Source organism: Ornithodoros turicata, chromosome 1, assembly GCF_037126465.1.
Source record: "Ornithodoros turicata isolate Travis chromosome 1, ASM3712646v1, whole genome shotgun sequence".
NCBI classification, from domain to species: domain Eukaryota; kingdom Metazoa; phylum Arthropoda; class Arachnida; order Ixodida; family Argasidae; genus Ornithodoros; species Ornithodoros turicata.
In genome coordinates this window covers 229,176,182-229,194,764 of record NC_088201.1, presented here as the reverse complement: position 1 = coordinate 229,194,764, position 18,583 = coordinate 229,176,182, and the positions used below count along the sequence as shown (strand labels likewise).

Here is an 18,583-nt window from a genome sequence, read left to right as displayed (position 1 = left end):
CTTCTATCGAAACATTCACAACAACTCGGTAGATCCGAGAGGCATCAACTTCGGACGGCAACCAACTGCGAACTGAACCCGAGGCGAAGAGTACAGATTTAGTTTTCCGGTCATGCACCAGCTTGTCAGCATCATTTCGCTTTTGTCAGCCAACAATCAAGTCGTATATATGTACCCAAGCAGCACAATGTATTGAAAGTCCAGTGCAATAGGGGGGGGGGGGGGAGGTAGCTGGAAGGCCTTCAACAGACTCGTGAAACTAAAGAACATTGATAAGATACACACCGTCCACCCCTATTGCACTCGAATATACGTCCCAGGCGAAAATTTGAGCTGGGAAGTAAACTGGTACCAGCTCGTTCCCACTTCGCACCAACTGGTGGTCAACTGGAACCAACTGGTACCAAACTGGTGGCAGCTGGAAAGTAAACTGGTACCAGTTCAAGCTGGGCTGGTGGCAACTGGGCACTTTGTGGTACCAGTTCAAACTGGACTGGTAACAACTGGGAAGTGAACAGGTACCAGTTCAAGCTGGGCTGGCGGCAACTGGAAAGTGAACTGGTACCAGTTTAAGCTGGGCTGGTGGCAAGTGGGCACTGTGTGCAACCAGTTCAAGCTGGGATGGTGGCAACTGGAAAGTGAACTGGTACCAGTTCAAGCTGGACTGGTAGCAACTGGAAGTGAGGTGGTGCCAATTCGAACTGGACCAGTTTACATATTTAGGGGAAGTTTCGGTTTCAGTGCCAGGACAGGTTAATATGAAAATTACAAGATGAAGTTATAAAAACGCTCAGAAAGTAACTTTATTAGTAGAAATAATCATATTTCAATTTTGGTAAAGTTCGTTAGTGTAACGAAAGTTATTTTGGAACTCTTGTAGTTGTATTGTGTGCGTTCCTGCTCCCGCGATGAATCATGCGTTTACTGTGCAACGGTCGCTTGCTTAACAGCATGCTTGTACAGCGATTTTTGCCCGTTATGTTCTTAGCGCGTGATGTGCGACATAGGCGTTGGTTTTATAATCTAAAGGGTTTGTCTGCAAGTTACGACAGTGCGACAGTACAATGAGCGCCAGCGGCCGGGCGGGTGGGTGTTGTAGGATTACAGCTCGACTACAACTGTGGAGACCGCTTTATATCGTGAGTACTATATGCTTAAGTGCTTTTCCCTTGTGCACCATTTAGAAATATTACTTCCACTACAACCGCTTCTCTTTGTTCTGCGTCACATTCGTGGCACCTGCAAGTGTATGCCGTTCCCTGCTAGAAATGGTCCCATTGAAGATTTCCCGAAAAACTCATTGAATTCAATTGGACGTCTTTCAGACAAACACCATTAAAAAAAACCCTGAAATTCCAATTCCCAATAGATGATTTGGAACAAATATTATATTGGACACAACTGGTGTTTTAATTGGTCTCAATGAAAATTCTCTGTAGAAATCAATGGGGCCCAATTCGAGACACATTGAATAGCACCCATGCAAACTCATTCGAGGTCAGTCTTGCGTCCCATTGAGCCAATGTGCTGCACTAAGGAATTTCCCACTGAAGTCAGCCTGATATTCTCCCTGCCAATGCACTTTTTTTATGAGTAGTAACATTCAAAACCGTTGCTCCTAATGAAAGTTACGTTGAAGAATCAAAGAAGTTGTGGCTGCAAAAAGAAATACACTCTGTGTGGTTTCTTCGTGAAAATTTATTGTTCACATAACAATACAGTAGATGTGAAAATATGACAAATAGCAAGACACAAAAACGAAAAGTTATTTCAAATGACTTGTACATGTGTGAGTATTCATGGAACTGAGAAACCACACGAAACAATAAATAGCAGGAACAAATACTCAATTCAGCACTTACGTGTCTTTGAAGGCGTACCGTTCATCACCGACACACACCACCGTAATCCATGGAGGCTCGTTCTCGCAACGTCCAAACAACGAACAGCGCACAACGCCAGGTGGAAAAAATTCTTAAAGCACTGAGTTCTTCGACGACCATGTTCTTCACCGTCTTGTACACCTGCCGCCTCACGATTTACTGTCTAGCCTGCCATTCTTGAGCGAAAATTAACGCATCTCCAACTTAGGCGAGACTGTGTTCCCACGTCGTGGTGATAGCCACATCGCGACAAAGACTCCCTTGCCTGCCGCCTCGTACAGGCTCAACCTGCACGAAATACCATTTCAGATACACTTCATATAATATTTCAAATACCGTTTCAAATGACGTCGCTATAATGTCAGAAGGCAACAACGCATATTACATACCTTTTCACACAGCGCGGTTGGTAACAGTCTTCATCTTGCTATCTTTCCGTCAGCGCTCATAATGCCTGCAGGGGTAAGGGCATACGAAGAACAGGAACGCCTTACACGTCAACTACGTACCTTAAAACGAAAAAAAATCACAAAGATAAAGGGCGAATTGATGCAGATGCGCGACCGCCATCCTCACACTTGGACGATTCATAAGAGACTGACTATTCCGCTGGCGACTGATGGACGCTTCCACTACTGTGCAGTGCAATATTGCATGAATTGCAACACAATAGCTTCAAGCGTTAGGCGCAACAGTAGGTTATACCACGGATCCTGTACCTTTGAGGGAATATTCAAAAACATTTGAAATCACGCGAACTATTTTGGAGCGCGGATGGGGAAAGGTGCTACGGCGCCGAAAAGGTAGCATCTCATTCCTTCAGTTGGGAATGATCGTGTCTCATTCGTTCACATTGGGCCAATTCATTCAATTGGCTTCGCATTCCTTGTATTGGTGGAGTATCTCATCAAATCAATTGGAAGTCAGCGTTTCTCATTGATACCCATTAGACCAATTCCTTGAATTGGTTCTTTATTCCCTGTGCGCAGCCTTCGCCACACAACATGGTGGAACACGTTGTCGCGAAGGCCGCTTCCCTGCAAAACTCCCAATTCCCTCAATGAGAAATACTCCTCTTATGCACATTGAATGAATTGGTCATCTGATTTCACATTGAATCTCATTGGAACTGCGGGAGAATTCATTGAGATCATGCCCTTTATTTCCAGCAGGGTTTTACGAGTAACATCCGGTTTATGTTAACGTTACCAGCAACTGTTTTCATTCATGTTTTTGTTTTTGCTTTTATTTCGTTCACTGTCGTGTTTTAGATCGTTCGCACCAGGGATGTTGTCGAACTAGCGTGGTGCGCAGAGTAGTACTCATTGCCCCCGAAAGCCGGCGAATCTCTTAGTTGAAAGGTCCAACTACTGCACAACGGAAATGTTGAGAGATTCGCGTACTTTCCGGGGCCACGACTGCTCAAATTGAGTGACTGCCCAGGTGAAAATCTGAACTGGAATCTGAAGTGGATCCATTTGCATGCCAAAGTGGTTTAAAGTGGAACAAATTGTTTCCGGTTTAGAGTGAAGTGGTTCCACTTGATTGCCAAGTGGTTTCCAACTGGCTTTACCCAGTCTCCAGTTGAACTGGATCTGCCTGCCATCTGGTTCCACTTGACTGCCAAATGGTTTCCAACTGGTATCATTCAGGCTCCAGTTGAACTGGATGTGCTTCCATCTGGTTCCACTTGACTGCCAAGTGGTTTCCAACTGGTTTAACCCATGCTCCAGTTTAACTGGGTGTGCCTGCCATCTAGTTCTAGAGTGCGAAGTGGATGTTGTATTCCACTTCGCTGGCAAGTGAACTTATCCCTGCTGGTCCACTGTAATTTTGACACCTGCCCTAGAAATATTTGCAAACCTTCATCGGGGTGAATTGAAAACGCTCTGCATTCCTTTCAGGTGCATACAGCAGATACGTGCACCGGGTCCATCGGGCGTTTTTGCAACATAAATGATAATCTCCATTTACATTCTATAATATATCAATTGTTTATGGCCCTACCGCAATTCGCCCGAGTTACTTTTTGTCGGTAAATATACCAGAAACATTCTCGCAGAGTACCGAAATCGAACTTTGGCGTAATTTTCACTTTAGTTTGAAACCGAAACTTTAACGGCCTCGTTGTCGACAAGTGGAGCAGACTGAGCGCCATCTGCATCAGTACGTGTTTTGAAATGTCGCGAGCGGTAGATGGGTGGTAGCAGTTCCCGTCTTTCAACTCTTCAAGACGGGCAAAAAACGTGAATGTCTTTGAATCTCTACAGTCAAGTGCTGCATTTTGCATAGTTTCTTTGTCTCTACAAATTCTGCACCAGCTAAATCACGAAAAACTACGAGCGACGCATGTGACTGCAATACGGTGGTGAGTAGTTTATGATTTGATATTTATGCACGTTTATCTGAATGTGTAGATCTACTCACTGTTATATTTATACTGTTATTTAAAATAGCGCAAGTGCACGCTAGCTAGTGGGGGAACTCCAAGAGCCCCTGCGCATGCTTGTAACTGACTTTGTTATGTGTCTTGTCTTTTAGCTGGCAGTTCGTCATAAAAATGGAGGACGCTTGCAAGATACTATGAATCGTGCGGAATAAGGGCCAGCGCGACTGAAGTGAGAAACGCTGCGTGAGTGTTGCAGCAAAACATTCACAATTTTATGCATGGCATAGGTGTACTTTTGCAACATGTTTTTCTACGGGTTTTTTCAATGAAACTGAATTGTTATTATTATTGTTGTTGTTGTCTTTATTTATACTCATGCAGAAATACATGAATACTGGGGGCCTGGCAAAAATCAGCAAAGCTGCTACACAGTTCCCACAGAATTCCCAGTTCACTCACAATTGGGTATGGACAGAAGCACTTTTTACTGGCTATCAGGCGGGTATAATGTTGTGAAGTGCACAAAATAGGATTGTAGATACTAAAGTAGGAATGTGGGGAACTTGGAGTTGACTATTCATCTCGAAGCAGTAACAGAGGACACGGACGACAAGTGAAAAAGCAGCAGTCCTATTCACTCATTGTTTCTGTCTTGTGTTGCAGCTTTGGGATGGACAGGATTGCTGACAGTTGGTGAGTCTAAGTCATCTTCAGGTGAAGTAGCATTGATGTCTATTAGTACCAATTCGTGACATGTATTTCTTTGAGATGCCAAAAAATCGGTTCAGTGCAGTCTACAGAATGCAAAAAAGAACGCCGCCGAAGCCCATGGGGCACCAAGAACTGATGTAAATTCGTCCATATTTTATATGCTCACGGTATATTTACGTTTGTTCATTTTGCATCTAGGTGGGAAGAAAAAGACACCACGACAGCGAAGACTTCTCTGAGTCAGACGTTTCGGACTCTGAATGTATTGTGTCAGCTGCTGAAGTAAAGAAGGCTAATGAACAGGCCACATACTGGCAGCAGCTTTGTGGAAAGAAAGAGGAGGAAATATCACATCTTCCTTCCTGGCTTCTGTACATATTCCAGGCTAGCAGCACAGGCTGGCTCTCCTGCAGAGCCGCAACAGCAGTTCAGAATAGAAACTGATGCTGAAACCTGGCTCGGCTTCAATAAACTACTTGCAAGTGGGTTCCGAAGGAACCTCGGAATCGATTCCTAGCTCGGAATCGATTCCTGGTTCCATAACCGCCTTGAAAGTGGATCCATTTGAAAATGGAAACGTGTTTCCAGCTGGAAAGCAATTCCTAGCTGGAATTCATTCCTAGCTGGAAATACATTCCAAGCTAGCAATCAATTCCTGGTTCCATAACCGACTTGCAAGCGGATCCACTTAGGGAATTTTTTCACCTGGGTGTCCAGGCACACACCACAATTACATGTTGCAATTGCATGCATATTCACTTGTGCCTTTTCAACTTTCCAGAAACGTTAGCTGCTGGGGCTCAAAGGAAAATATTGATCCATCGTGTACTATTATAAACATCTCAAATACTTTGCTGAATGATTCAAGATGTCCACAAGGCAGTCAAGCAAGGGACCAATCAACCATGAAGTATTATCTATTCCATGTAACTCTGTAGTTCATCTACTGCTATAATTTAATTATGTTATAGTTACGCTACATGTACATTAGAATATGTGTAATGTTTGACTACAAATAAAATGTAATTTTGCATTGCAGTTCTTTGGATCTGCTGTTTCTGGGAACAGCGATTCTGCAAAGGGGCACCGGTTACATACAAGCTAACCTCTGTCCGAACAGGCCGCTCTAAGTGAAGCCACTTCAACCGGTCCCAGCTGAACAATGAGGTTTGCAACCAGTTCCAGTCGAGACTGCGACCGGTTAGAAACCAGTTGGGCCAACTGGATCCAGTTGAGACTGGGACCGGTCAGAAACCAGTTGGGCCAACGGGTACCAGTTGATCGAACTGGTCCCTGTTCGATAACACAGCTCACCCAGTCCCAGTTGCAACTGGGACTGGGCGAACTGTGTTATCGAACAGGGACCAGTTCGATCAACTGGTACCAGTCGGCCCAACTGGTTTCTAACCCGTCCCAGTCTCAACTGGGACCGGTTGCAACTGGGACTGGGTGAACTGTGTTATCGAACAGGGACCAGTTGCCCCAACCGGTACCAGTTGATCTGGGGCCGGTTGAACTGGTCCCTGTTCGGTAACACAGTTCAACTGGTACCAGTTCAAAAAATTTTCGCCTGGGGTACCCAAGCAGCACAATGTATTGAAAGTCCAGTGCAATAGGGGGGGGGGGTAGCTGGAAGGCCTTCAACAGACTCGTAAAACTAAAGAATATTGATAAGATACACACCGTCCACCCCTATTGCACTCGACTTTCAGTACATTGTGCTGCTTGGGGTGGTAGGTATACTGCAGGCTTTCCGCACGTGCCATTCTTTCCTAGACACTCGTCACACCCGTATCTGGGTACATGGTTTCTCCGGGCAAGGATAACTTCTGCTATTCCAAGAAACAGCATGGCATCGCGCTCTTCCGCTCGAATTTCTATTTATTGAGTTCCATGCAAAGAACTACCACGCTAACATTACGTACGCAAAGGCCGTAGCATATGATACGCAAAAACTCAATGTTGTCTTCGCAACAGTTGGTTGTGCTTCGTCAGCTATTGCCATGTGTTTTCATGTCATGTTATGCATTCCACATTCATTATGCCATCTTTGTATTTTTGAGGGTCGGAGTCCGCAGTTGCATAGTGTACGCAGTCATCTTAGGCGCGCTAGATTAGGACGACAGTTGTAACAATCAACTGATGTATTTCAGGTCTATCAGATGAATTCAAAGAACATCTCAACGATCTTATCTCGTCTCTCGTGTCACCCGACAAACTTGTACTGAAAGAAGTTAATGGAAAGCCGCTGAAATGCAGAGATCTTCCTCGCATATTTCAGGTGAGCTATCATGCATTTTCAGGCGACGCCTTTTAGTGTCACGCATATTGATCGTACGCGTCCAGTATAATTCGGGCTAATCGGGCATTTTCTTATATTTCTTTTTAGTTTATCCCAAAGTAACAGCTGTGTACTAGGTGAGGCGCTATAGAGAGTCAAAAATTCCGTACCCTGCACGTCTTCCTGTGGATTACTTACAAAAGCGTGCTGGGTGAATCAGTGCATACAAAAGGAATAATATTAGAGGTCCTCGCCTGGCATATATGCTTTATGATATGATTTTATGATATGATTTTATGGCTTTATGATAGGGAGTGTATGGGGTGGGGCAGACGAGCGCTTGATGTGCTCAGGATGGCGGCGCATTTTTGGGGGGAGAGGAAAATAGGGCGGAGGGGAGGGCAGTTAAGTTATTTGCTGGCAAGCAGCTCGTGTTCTTGTTGCGGGACTCGGTATGGAAAAAGCGGTTTTTTGAGAAACCAGGGAGAAAGGGTCATTTTCGCGAAAATGTTTTCAATCGCGTCATCTGTGGCAAAATTGGGCGAAATGTAGACGTACAGTATAACGCACCATGATGAGAGAAGGCACAAGCAGACACGCTGTATACTAGCAACGCGGTCAATGAAGCTGACCTCGACATAACTATACTGAACACCGTTTAAACGAACGCACCTGCTCAAGCAAGCGGTTATGTTCGTCGCCCATTGGTTCCCTGGCGCAATGCGAACGTATGACCATGATAAACACAACCTTAGGTTCTTCTTTTTTGGTGTTTGCGAATGACATGCTCCAGGTACATGCAACTTGACATCGGTTACCTTGTTTTCTAGGAGTATTTCGAAACCTGTAAAGGGGGACAGTTGGATGGACCATGCACGCATTTTGAGGTAAGACTCTCGTCCATACCGTCTCATTATTTTGGCAGTTCTGGACGGCTACTACCTATGACGCTACTTTGATTGTGATATTTCCCTTATGCGCTTCGTGGGAACCCAAAACAAGATAGCAGGGACCCATGAAGCATCTTGAGCCGTTTGACACTTATGGCGAATTCGGGCGGTAATTTCGCGGCAACACGACCATGCGCTCGGAAACTGATAATTCGGCGCCCGCTCTGGATCACGTGGTCGTTGCCACCCGAACATGAGTGCCACGAATCTAGCGATTTTATAATCGCTGGAATCACGCTAGGAGCATCGCGATCGCTCGTCTTCGGGTGCGTCGTCCGGTAACCTATGTGAACTTTGACGTGCGAGCCAATGAGGGTAAGGGCAGATTTAACACTTCCGTGTGTGTGTGGGGGGGGGGGGTGACTCAATGTGCGCTCTGACCATACAGAGTGTCCCACCGAAAAAGAGCGAGGGGCTAAACAAAAAACGGAGCGCTTTACACAAATGGAACCAACTGTACGTGCTTGGCAGTTGTGTGGTCTATTCAAAAATATATTTTATATCGCCCCTTGTCAATTAATTAGCCGTTATTAATTTTCTAACTTTCTAATTGTCGGTTTTAGCTCTCAGATGTCAATGAGGAAGCTGTAGTACAGGTCGAACAAGACGCTACTGAAGTGGTTCGAGGTTGTTACGGCTTGTGGTTTCGTTTTTTCCCGGGTTTACAAAATTGGTTTCACAAGCCGCGCGCACCACAGAGCGCTCCCCATAATTTGGCGTCCGCGCGCGACGATTGTAGTGTACTCTGATACGTGTGCCGTGAAACAGGTGAAATATCTTTCTCTTGTGTGACGTGGCTCAAGGATGGTCTCCAAGATCTAATCTCAAGATGAATGTACGCCCAGAGGGCGCTCGAATCGTCGCGAGAGAGAAAAAAAAAGGGGGGGGCAACTGGTGTACCGAAGAGGGGAGCAGGGGTGACGCTTCGAGCGGAGGCTCTTCTTCAAAGTAGATGGATGGAATGTGGAGCACGTCGGGAAACATGTTGTATATATCACCTAGCCCGTTAGGGGGCTAACACGAGATCCGTGCAAGAGGTAGGCATGTTACAACACGTGCTGAAAAACTAGAATCCTAAAATGAGTATTTCATGTAGGCTTCCGGGACTAGTCGAGTTGACGTGGTAGATAAGGCGGCTTTCTTCCGTTTACGGGAATTGGAATTGTTGAAGCCGCAACGAAGAACGATAACTCGGGCGTTATCAGCACAGTGGGTCGAACTGGAAAAATGCTTGGAAATCAGAGTTATTTGGTGGTTGCTAATGTTATCAGACTGTTGTAAAAGCATTAAGCGGTGGTGTTCGCGGAACCTTTCGTGTAGTTTCTTCTCGGTTTCTCCGATGTATAGAAGATTTGGGCAGATAGAACAAAATATTGCGTATATTATATTCGCTGACTTACATGTGTAGTGGCCGGACGTGTGGATATATTGACCGTTGGAGCCCTGATGGCGATAGTTGGGTGCGACATTGGCACAGGTTAAGCTCCGTGGTCCCTGGGAAGGAAAAGTCCCGTTTTTTAGTGCGGATAGTTAAGTGCGTCGCATTCACTGTGGTTCGAGAAATGTGTGAAACCCATAAAAACATAGGCCAGCAGAGATACGATTTACTTGCATATGCACAATCCGTTTTCATAAAGTGAAGAAGCAGCAGCCTCCACAGCACACACTAGTCGGTTGGTGCTCGCAACGTAAGGAGAATAAGGAAGGAGAAGTGAGAAGTCGCAGACAACATCGACTGGTAGAACGCTAGGTTTCCGAGCATATTGTCAAATAGTCGCACTACAGTGTGTTTCACGCGTCATGTCATTTGGAGTTCATACAAAAACGACTTCATTACGAGCGATATTCATGCGCCAGTTTGACGAAGTTTGACATCGATTTTTTAATTCTGTCGAGAAGACGTGGGGTTGACTTGCCAAATTTCGAAGCTCAATTCAAGGAATTGAAGTTACTTCAAGTAAGATTAAAGAACAAATGACTACTGAAGATGACAAATATCACTGTTGCACAAAAGCAATTGAACCTCTATTTTTCCGCTGAACAAACCGTGTACAAAGTCCAGACGACATGTGTCGTGAAAAAGCTTGCATTTTGATGTGGCAAATGCGGCCTTGGTTTCGTGGGGTAAGGGCGGTCACCCCCCTCCCCTGAATGAGGGTCTCGTCACCCCCACAGCGCGGATGTGACGACACGGGTTGTGGTTGGGCAATCCGCTCCCGGTCACTTTGAGACCGCGCGGAAACGTTGTTAGCAGCATTCGAAGCACAAAGCAGTGAAGTTGTTTGTGCTTTCGGTCGGTTGACTGGGAACCCATCGGTCATGACACGTCTTATGCTGTGGATGCGTTTGCCGTAGGTGGCTTGCCTTTTTCTGCTGATTACCGAAATTAGTTATCTCAGGCAAACAGTTGATGTCAAATAATAGACCTCAAAGCAGAGTTTTGCTTTCATATCAAGGCTCAAAACTTAATATTTGGCATCACATCACATCATTGGTCTTCACTCGCCATCACTCCATTGTCCGTGATATAACGACTTGAAAACCCCAATTACTCTCTCCTCGCCAGCCACTCCACTGGTCATGCATTGATGTGCAACGAAAGTTTCGCTAAACAAGGCCTTAGCGTGAACACGGCATTCTTTTCCGACACATCGGAGCGGACAGAGTGGCAGTGTATGGGCTAAAGTCGTTGCCTGCAGCTATGTAGGTACTCGAGTGACTCCAGAGCACAGTGTTTGCGGATTCATCAACGCTACTGTCGAGAAAATTCAAACATAATCGTTTTGCTTCGTTTGTCTTACATAGTTACCTTAGTGACCTGCAAAAGGGGACCAATCCCCCGTCTATAGGCAGGATCACAATAAAACAAACACAACACAACATCATTAAATAGCGCCGCAACAATACAACAATTAATACACAAGAAAGCACGCCACCCAAGCTCCTAAATAAACACCGCCGCCAAAGCGCTAACAATGAAATAAAAAGACCACGTCCCCAAGCATACAGTACTGCTAGCGCGCAGAAACGCATTCCGTGCGTGAGCATCCTTAAGGCTGGTTCACACTGTCACGTTTACGCTTGCGTCTACCGGTTACGGGCGCTTACGGTGGGGGTTGCCATGACGTCGAAGAGGCGGCGCCCGCAAGATCGTAAGCGCACTGGCCAATAGGATGGCAGAAAAGTTCGGATGCCGCGCAAGCGTTTTGTCTCGCGCGTCTCCTTACAAAGATGGCGGGAACATTGGATGTCTTAGAATCAGTTATTCTCCAAGTTGAGAAGTCTCCCTGGCTATACAATAGCAAAAGAAGCGACTACAGGGATGCCACGAAAAAAGAAAACTCACGGATGACAATTAGCGTAGCAGTGGGTCTGTCAGGTGATATCTTCACTCAATGAATCTGTCCGAAGTGGCGATTTGTACGTTGCACTGTCGACGATGGCGTTAAGTTAAGAACGTCGTCAAGGAATGTCTGATTGTCTTCCAAAGCAGCCGGCTCCGGGGTGCTGGACGCCATGCTACGCCGTGTCTCTATCTCACTTTTCTTCGGAAGGATGGCGCTGTAGGAGGCCGCTCCTCATTGGAGGAACGAAACGCCGAGACGTAGTAATGTGAACGATGGAGGAACGTAGCCGGCAACGAGATGGGTACTACGTAATTGTACTCGCCCGCCATAGTACGCGCAATCCGTAGCCCGTAAGCGCGAACGTGGCAGTAACCTTTAGGCAGGTAACAGGCGTGGTTTTATTTCCTTCATCGACGTGCATGAGCTGGTAAGCACATAATGTTCGTTGCAGTTTTTTTACTCCATGTTAGCGCCGCGAAGCAACTGTGGCTATGAGCAGCGTACAGACGTGGATAGACGGAGAGAGGAGAGCAGGAAGGGGTGTTGGACAGGGGGTTAATGTGCGTCCTTGTCCGACTTCCGGGGGAACTGTGCAGACATTCGTCTTTAAAGTCTTCGGAAAACCCAGGAAAAACCTCAGACAGTGCAGGCTGTGACAGGATTCGAACCCGTGTCACCCCCCCCACTGGCTTTCGATTACTATATGTAATTCTGTTTAGTTAACCTTTAATTAACCTCAATTACTTTCAATTAACCTTTAACTACCGACAGTAACCGCAGGGTACCTGAGGTAACATTGAATTTCATTTAATTACCCCTAATTACATATACTTCTTTAATTACGCTCAGTTCACCTAATTCACGTTCCCTAATTCCCTAATTGTCATTGTTTAGCTTTAATCTCATTTAATTACCTTCGGTAATCTTTCGTTTCATTTCATATTTCTCTTAATTACATATACATTAGACGCATTATCTTTGAATTCATCTTTCTTGCTTTAATTAACTCTAATTACTTTCACTTACTCTCACACCTTACTCTTAATTACCTTCGACTACTACAATTTCAAATCATTTACCTCCATTTACATTTACCCTCTGATTCCCTCTTTGCATGTTCACTGATATACATCTGCCTAGGTGAGACTTCACCATCTCTCTCTGACGCACACACACACACACACACACACACACACACACACACACACACACACACACACACACACACACACACACACACACACACACACACACACACACACACACATTCATACATACATACATCTATTTCCATTTTGACACTGCTAAATGCAAACAAATTAAAAAAAGGATGGTACTTGGAGTGGAATCTATAGCGAACCAGTACGGACCTACCACGAAGAAATGAAACCCACAAGTGCAACAGATGAAGTGCCTTGCAGGTCCGTGGCGTGTATCCGTGGCCCAACATTAAGTACAGGTCCGTGGCTTGCCGCCAGGCTGAGGTTAACTCAGCCTGACGACATCCCACGGACCTGTACATAATATTGGGAATCCCAGGCCCTTTTTGTCCATCCTGCGATTTTGTCAATGTTTCAGGCGAATTTCGGGACTGCGGGATGGGATTTCGGCATCGACACCAAATTAACTGAGGGAGCTCACACACTTTTGGAGAGACAGAGAGGCTGGTGTCCGTTCTGATTCCAGTCGATGGACAACTGAACGACTGCACGATTTATTCAGCGCGAGCACCTAGTGCCATGTGCCGTCGTCGTGCCCCACCAGCGGGGAGATGGTATTTCTGTGTACTTTGGCGCGCTGACAGGGGAGGCAAGATTTTGTCTATTTGCGAATATCGGTATTCATGGACGGCCAAACATAACGCGCTGCAATGAGGCGCTGCGTGGACTTCATTCCGGGCTGGGCGAGTTGATGGAGCGCCAAAAAGATTGATCGGCGGAATCCGCTGGGAACCAAAGGCCGCTCCGAGCCTGTGGATGTGTCGCAATAGACGTGGTCCTGTACTCCGAGGAACCTGATTTGCTGCAGTTTTAGAGAATAGCGGCTGGACAGGAGGTGCTGCAACTCGGGATCGGGTTCCTGGTGGTGGGCAGTGTCTGCGAGGTTAATTGGGACGTGCTGCAAAGTGGAAACTCGGCTGAGGGCGTCGGCAGCCACGTTGTCGGCACCTTTGATATGCTCGAGCTCGGCGATAGAACTCCGCCAAATACGCGAGGTGCCGGACCTCCCTCGGGGAGTGTTGGGGGGCTGCCTGAACAAGAACAGCTCGCGAAGCAACTTGCCGTCGAACGACGCACTCCCAAGGACATGCTGCATATGGCGCAATAGCTGGGATGGCTTTCGTTCGCCCAAGGGCTCTTTGGTGATGAGCTCCTGCAAGCGTTGGCGGTCGGACGGCAGAAGTCTTCCGAGTCTAACGGCGGTCTTGAGGGCTGTGACCTCTAGAAGAGTGTCATCGGGAAGGACGGAAAAACGTGATGATATTTCGAGGACTGGGAAGTGATGTTGCCCAGAGGGAATTGCGATTCCACCTGCCGGAACCATATATCTGGCCGTGGACGAATGAAAGGCGGCAGAACGAAGTGGCCCACTGTGGCGGTGATGGGCTTCCCGTCCATTTCGTTACTGTTGAGACGTCCGGGTCACCACGTTGGGGAGACAGAGAGGCTGGTGTCCGTTCTGATTGCAGTCGATGGACAACTGAACTGATGCACGATTTATTCAGCGCAAGCACCTAGTACCAGGTGTCCTCGTCTTCACTGCGGCTACCCGTACACACTTATGTAGTAACCCTGGCGCTTACTCTGTGTGTCTTCTCACCACCAGCCTTTACAGGTCAATCAAATAATCAAATAACCACCTCACAACGTTTATTCTCGACTTTCCATGTTCACTTACAAATGTTATATTAAGAGTGCAATATTTCCACACAAGGTGATTTAGGTCAGGTGCTTTCGACAATTCCAAGTCACTATACTCGGCTCTTCTATGTGATTACGATTCGGTACCGTCCTCTGGCACATTAGCCTCTAAATGGTAACCAAGGAGTCAAGAACTACGATACATATCCGGGAAATGACATGGGACACCCAGTCATTTTTCTGCAGGAGTTTATCTTTCTTCTGATCTGTGCGCACCGTTCACCCTCCGTATACCGGGTGTTTCAGTTAAATCACCGGGCTAAATAATTCGCGAACGGGTGCACCAATCGACGATCTTTCTTTTTTACAAGATGGGTAGAAATCGAGCGAACCGGTAGAATGTAGGAAGGAGTTGCCTCAGGACAGAAGCCGCCGATATTTCGAACAGAGACTGTTCTTCTTCTGGGCCCAGAAGAAGAACAGTCTCTGTTCGAAATATCGGCGGCTTCTGTCCTGAGGCAACTCCTTTCTTTTTTACAAGTATCTGTAAAAAAGCTTACAAGCTGCATACCGTGTGAATACCACCACAAGCATGCCACCTACAAGCTGAATACCGTGTGAATGAGTGACAGGCGCTCATTCTTTAAATAAAAATTCAAATGAGTTTCGTAAAAAACATAACTTCTAAAGCAGGGCGCTGTCGACATCAAAATCGGCACTACCCCTTTCGGGACCTTCAGTAGACACCTTTTAGAGAAAAATGTGCCACCGAAGCGGGTCATTTGTTGCGGTAATTAATTGGTCTCGGTTTACATGTTTTGTCGGGGCTGGTCGCGGTGAAGCGCAAAAGGACGTAATTCATTGGTGGATAAGGGAATGGAAGAACACCCTTTGCGCTTCACTGCGACCAGCTGCGACAAAAATATGTAAACCGAAACCAATTAATTACTGCAACAAATGACCGGCTTCGGTGGCAGATTTTTCACTAAGAGGTGTTCACTGAAGGTCCCAAAAGGGGTAGCACTCATTTTAATGCCGATAGCGCCCTGCTTTAGAAGTTACCGTTTTTTTACGAAACTCGTTTGAATTTTTATTTAAATAATGAGCGCCTCCCACTCATTCACTCGGTGCGCAGCTTGTAGGTGGTATCGGACAGATACTTGTAAAAAAGAAAGTTCGTCGATTGGTGCACCTGTTCGCGAATTATTTAGCCCAGGGATTTAACTGAAACACCAGGTATAGTAGCCTCCAGTGTACATTGCGGAGTACATTCTAGCCTCTAAGCTACACACATCACGCACACAACACACAGCACACATCACAGTCAGTGGTAACGCCACTGATTGTGACCTGCAGCTAGGAGCTAGGGGGGCTAGGGGTGGCGCGACCCGCACCCCTACATGCCACATGCCGGCCCACGGAAATCGTGCAAATGCGGGAAGAAATAATATTTTATATGGCGGTGGTGGTGTGGAGGGGGGGGGGGGTTCAGCGTGACGATCGCAAAACTTATTGCAGTTACCGGCGCCTATCTAAGCAGCGTACTTGCATACTTTTGAAACTATGAGATTTTCGGGCTACTTCAAATCTTGTGAGGCGGCCTCACAGCTCGTCACACCCCACATGTAAACGCATTATTAAAAGTTCGAATATTATTTAATTTCATCTTCCTGTGTTGCACCAGGATGAGTATGTGGGCGTACCCAGGATCAGCGGGGGAGAAGTGAGTTATTGTATCGATCGTATTGTATATGTAAGCTGTTCTCCTCTCGCTTCTTCAGTATGTGTTTGTGCCGCGATAAAGTAATGTGTTCGAAAGGCAACACCAATAATTAGAAAGCGAATAACAACAGTTGTGTGCGTTCTGTTTCTGAAACAGGCAACCGCCGACGCGACCAACCAAAGTACGTTGGAAGCAATCCTCCGCACCTACACTGCAGGCATTGAAGAGGTGAGAAAACTTTGTTACCCGTATGTAGTCTCCGTTTGCTCTCATTAACGAATTCCAAAAGGAAATCGGTGACCTTATTCTACATATGTTCGTTCACTAAAGACATCGGCTTCCGGGATCTTCTGTCCGCACGGAATAACCTGGTGCTCTGTATGCATGTACTCGCGTCTATCCCAGATGCAGTCTTCAGTGGTGTAGTATGTATTGAGAAAAATATACGTCGTTCGCACCAGGCATCACTAGTGAAACAACCTCTGGGTACGTATCCAAAAGGGGAGCACTAAACTATACGGTGAATCTACATTTCATCAGGACTTGAGCTGACGGTTCTTTCCAACAGACGAGATTTCCAACAGAAACGGGACGACAACGGCAGCAAACAAAAACAAAAAAAACTAACCGGGTAGATATCTATGTTGATTTAGAAGTCCTGTTGAAAGGCTTTTGTTGCCAACACATGTTCGTGACACATGTGTCAGGAATACCCGTACCTGCATTTGCGTTGATATGCTGCCTGCTCAGAAGTACAGGCCGGATTTGCATATTTTTACAGATTACGCCTTTCCATGCCGATCTTATAGAACAACAGTTGAGGCTACTTTAAAGAAATTCGGAACGATTGTTAAGTACAGCCAGGTGCATTATCCAGCGCGTGTACGTACATACGGAGTTTTTGCTACACATTTCCTTGGCTAGCAGTATGCCGTCATGACAGCTAGAAAAGGAATGCGAGAAACATCGAACGCGAGTTCCTAAAATGCACGGTCCCTCTTCGCCGGCGTGGCCACGCTGCCCTGGAGAACTCTCCCCACTTGCGGTCTCGTTAAAATTGCGCCAAAAGTGAGCGGAAGGGCTTGTCATCACGGAAACCTCCTGATAGTGTGGCAGTGCCGTCGCGCAGATGGGGTGCCACTCTGCGCAGGAATTTCAAATCGTGGGGGATTAGCGGGATTTACAATGCTGACAATAACGTACAGGGTTCGCCAAGATAAACTTCGGGGTTAGTAAAGAAGATAAAACAAATAAGGACAGCAAAAATAGCTGTTAGAAGACGTATTATGCTCCTGCATTTTATGTCGATAATGCAGTTTGTTCTGTTTTTCTGCGGATAAACAGTGAAGAAAAAAAAAAAAAACCCGCTGCCTAAACGGCTATAACTGTGTTTCAGCTTCTTTCCGTCAGATGGAGGAACGGTTAAACGCGACGTTGCAGAGTGCGATGCTGCAGTCAGTTCCAAATGTTCACTTGGTTTCGATGTCGTCTGCAACGCCGCGTTCGACCGTTTCGCCATCTGACGCAAAGGAGCTGAAACACAGTTATAGCCGTTTATGCAGCGCCCATTTTTTCATTTTCACGTTTTACCCGCAGAGAGAGCGGTATTATCGACATGAAATTTTGGGGCACAATACGTCCTCTAATATCTACTTTAGCTCTCCGACACTGTTCTTATTTGCTTTATCTTCGGTACAAACCCCGAAGCTTATCTTGGCGAACCCTGTATATCGCTGAAATAGCCGAAATGTCAAACAGCGGTTCGGTAAACTGGTTCGGTTCCGCTACTCGTCGCGACAAAATTCTAAGCATGTATGCTAACAGAACGCAGAATCCTTTTAATGCCAGAATGTAATAATTGCTGCTAATGAGGAGTGTACCTACTTTACGTCACGATGCTGCATTGCAGGTGATGCAGGATCCGGCATGTGACATTCATCAACTGTGGAAGGCGGACGAGGAGCTCCGACAACTCTGTTCATCCAAACTGGAACACGCTTCTCTGATGGGAGCGAAACCGCACCAGTTGGAAGCGAAGATGTCGAAGGTAGGTACTGCCATCTTACCAAACAACGAGCAGTCGCATACTACACCGCGTGCAGATAGACGCGCTACGTAGCAGAGTGAGTGAAAAATTGCCCATACTCCAGCTGTTTTAAAACATATTTCGGTCGCAATGTCTCGCCAGCGCTTTTCGTATCATGTCTCTCCAGTGACCGCTGCGTAGGTTCGAACGTGTTACGTCGGTTCAGTTCAGACGAAAGAAGAGCAGCGTACAGCAATTCGTTTTTTTTTTCTTCTTTTTGTCGATGTGTCTGGTGCGTACATTTGTCGCAGACTTTGTGCACAATACGGAACAAGTATTTTGCCGTCAAAATGGTGGTTGAATTCATGCATCAGTTCAACTAAGGTAGCGCAAGTGGGAGTCAAGAACAATA

The 18,583-nt window shown here is 46.3% G+C and overlaps 1 protein-coding gene and 1 long non-coding RNA gene across 4 annotated transcripts in view; both read left to right on the top strand.

Annotated features, from left to right (window-relative positions):
- The window catches only part of LOC135395795 (atlastin-2-like), a 47,280-nt gene that overhangs the window by 17,295 nt on the left and 11,402 nt on the right, over positions 1-18,583 (top strand). The window contains exons 5-8 of the mRNA XM_064626890.1: positions 7,137-7,264; positions 8,095-8,151; positions 16,302-16,373; positions 18,055-18,192. Of these exons, the coding sequence (XP_064482960.1) occupies positions 7,137-7,264; positions 8,095-8,151; positions 16,302-16,373; positions 18,055-18,192 (395 nt within the window). The remainder of the gene's footprint in view (positions 1-7,136; positions 7,265-8,094; positions 8,152-16,301; positions 16,374-18,054; positions 18,193-18,583) is intronic.
- LOC135377133 (uncharacterized) lies at positions 4,368-5,217 on the top strand. Of its 3 annotated transcripts, XR_010418052.1 has the most exons (5): positions 4,368-4,515; positions 4,654-4,737; positions 4,936-4,965; positions 5,041-5,120; positions 5,182-5,217. It is a non-coding gene; the product is annotated as an uncharacterized LOC135377133 (long non-coding RNA). The 3 variants fall into 3 exon arrangements; XR_010418051.1 differs by having other exon boundaries at positions 4,936-5,120; XR_010418050.1 differs by lacking the exon at positions 5,182-5,217 and having other exon boundaries at positions 4,936-5,130.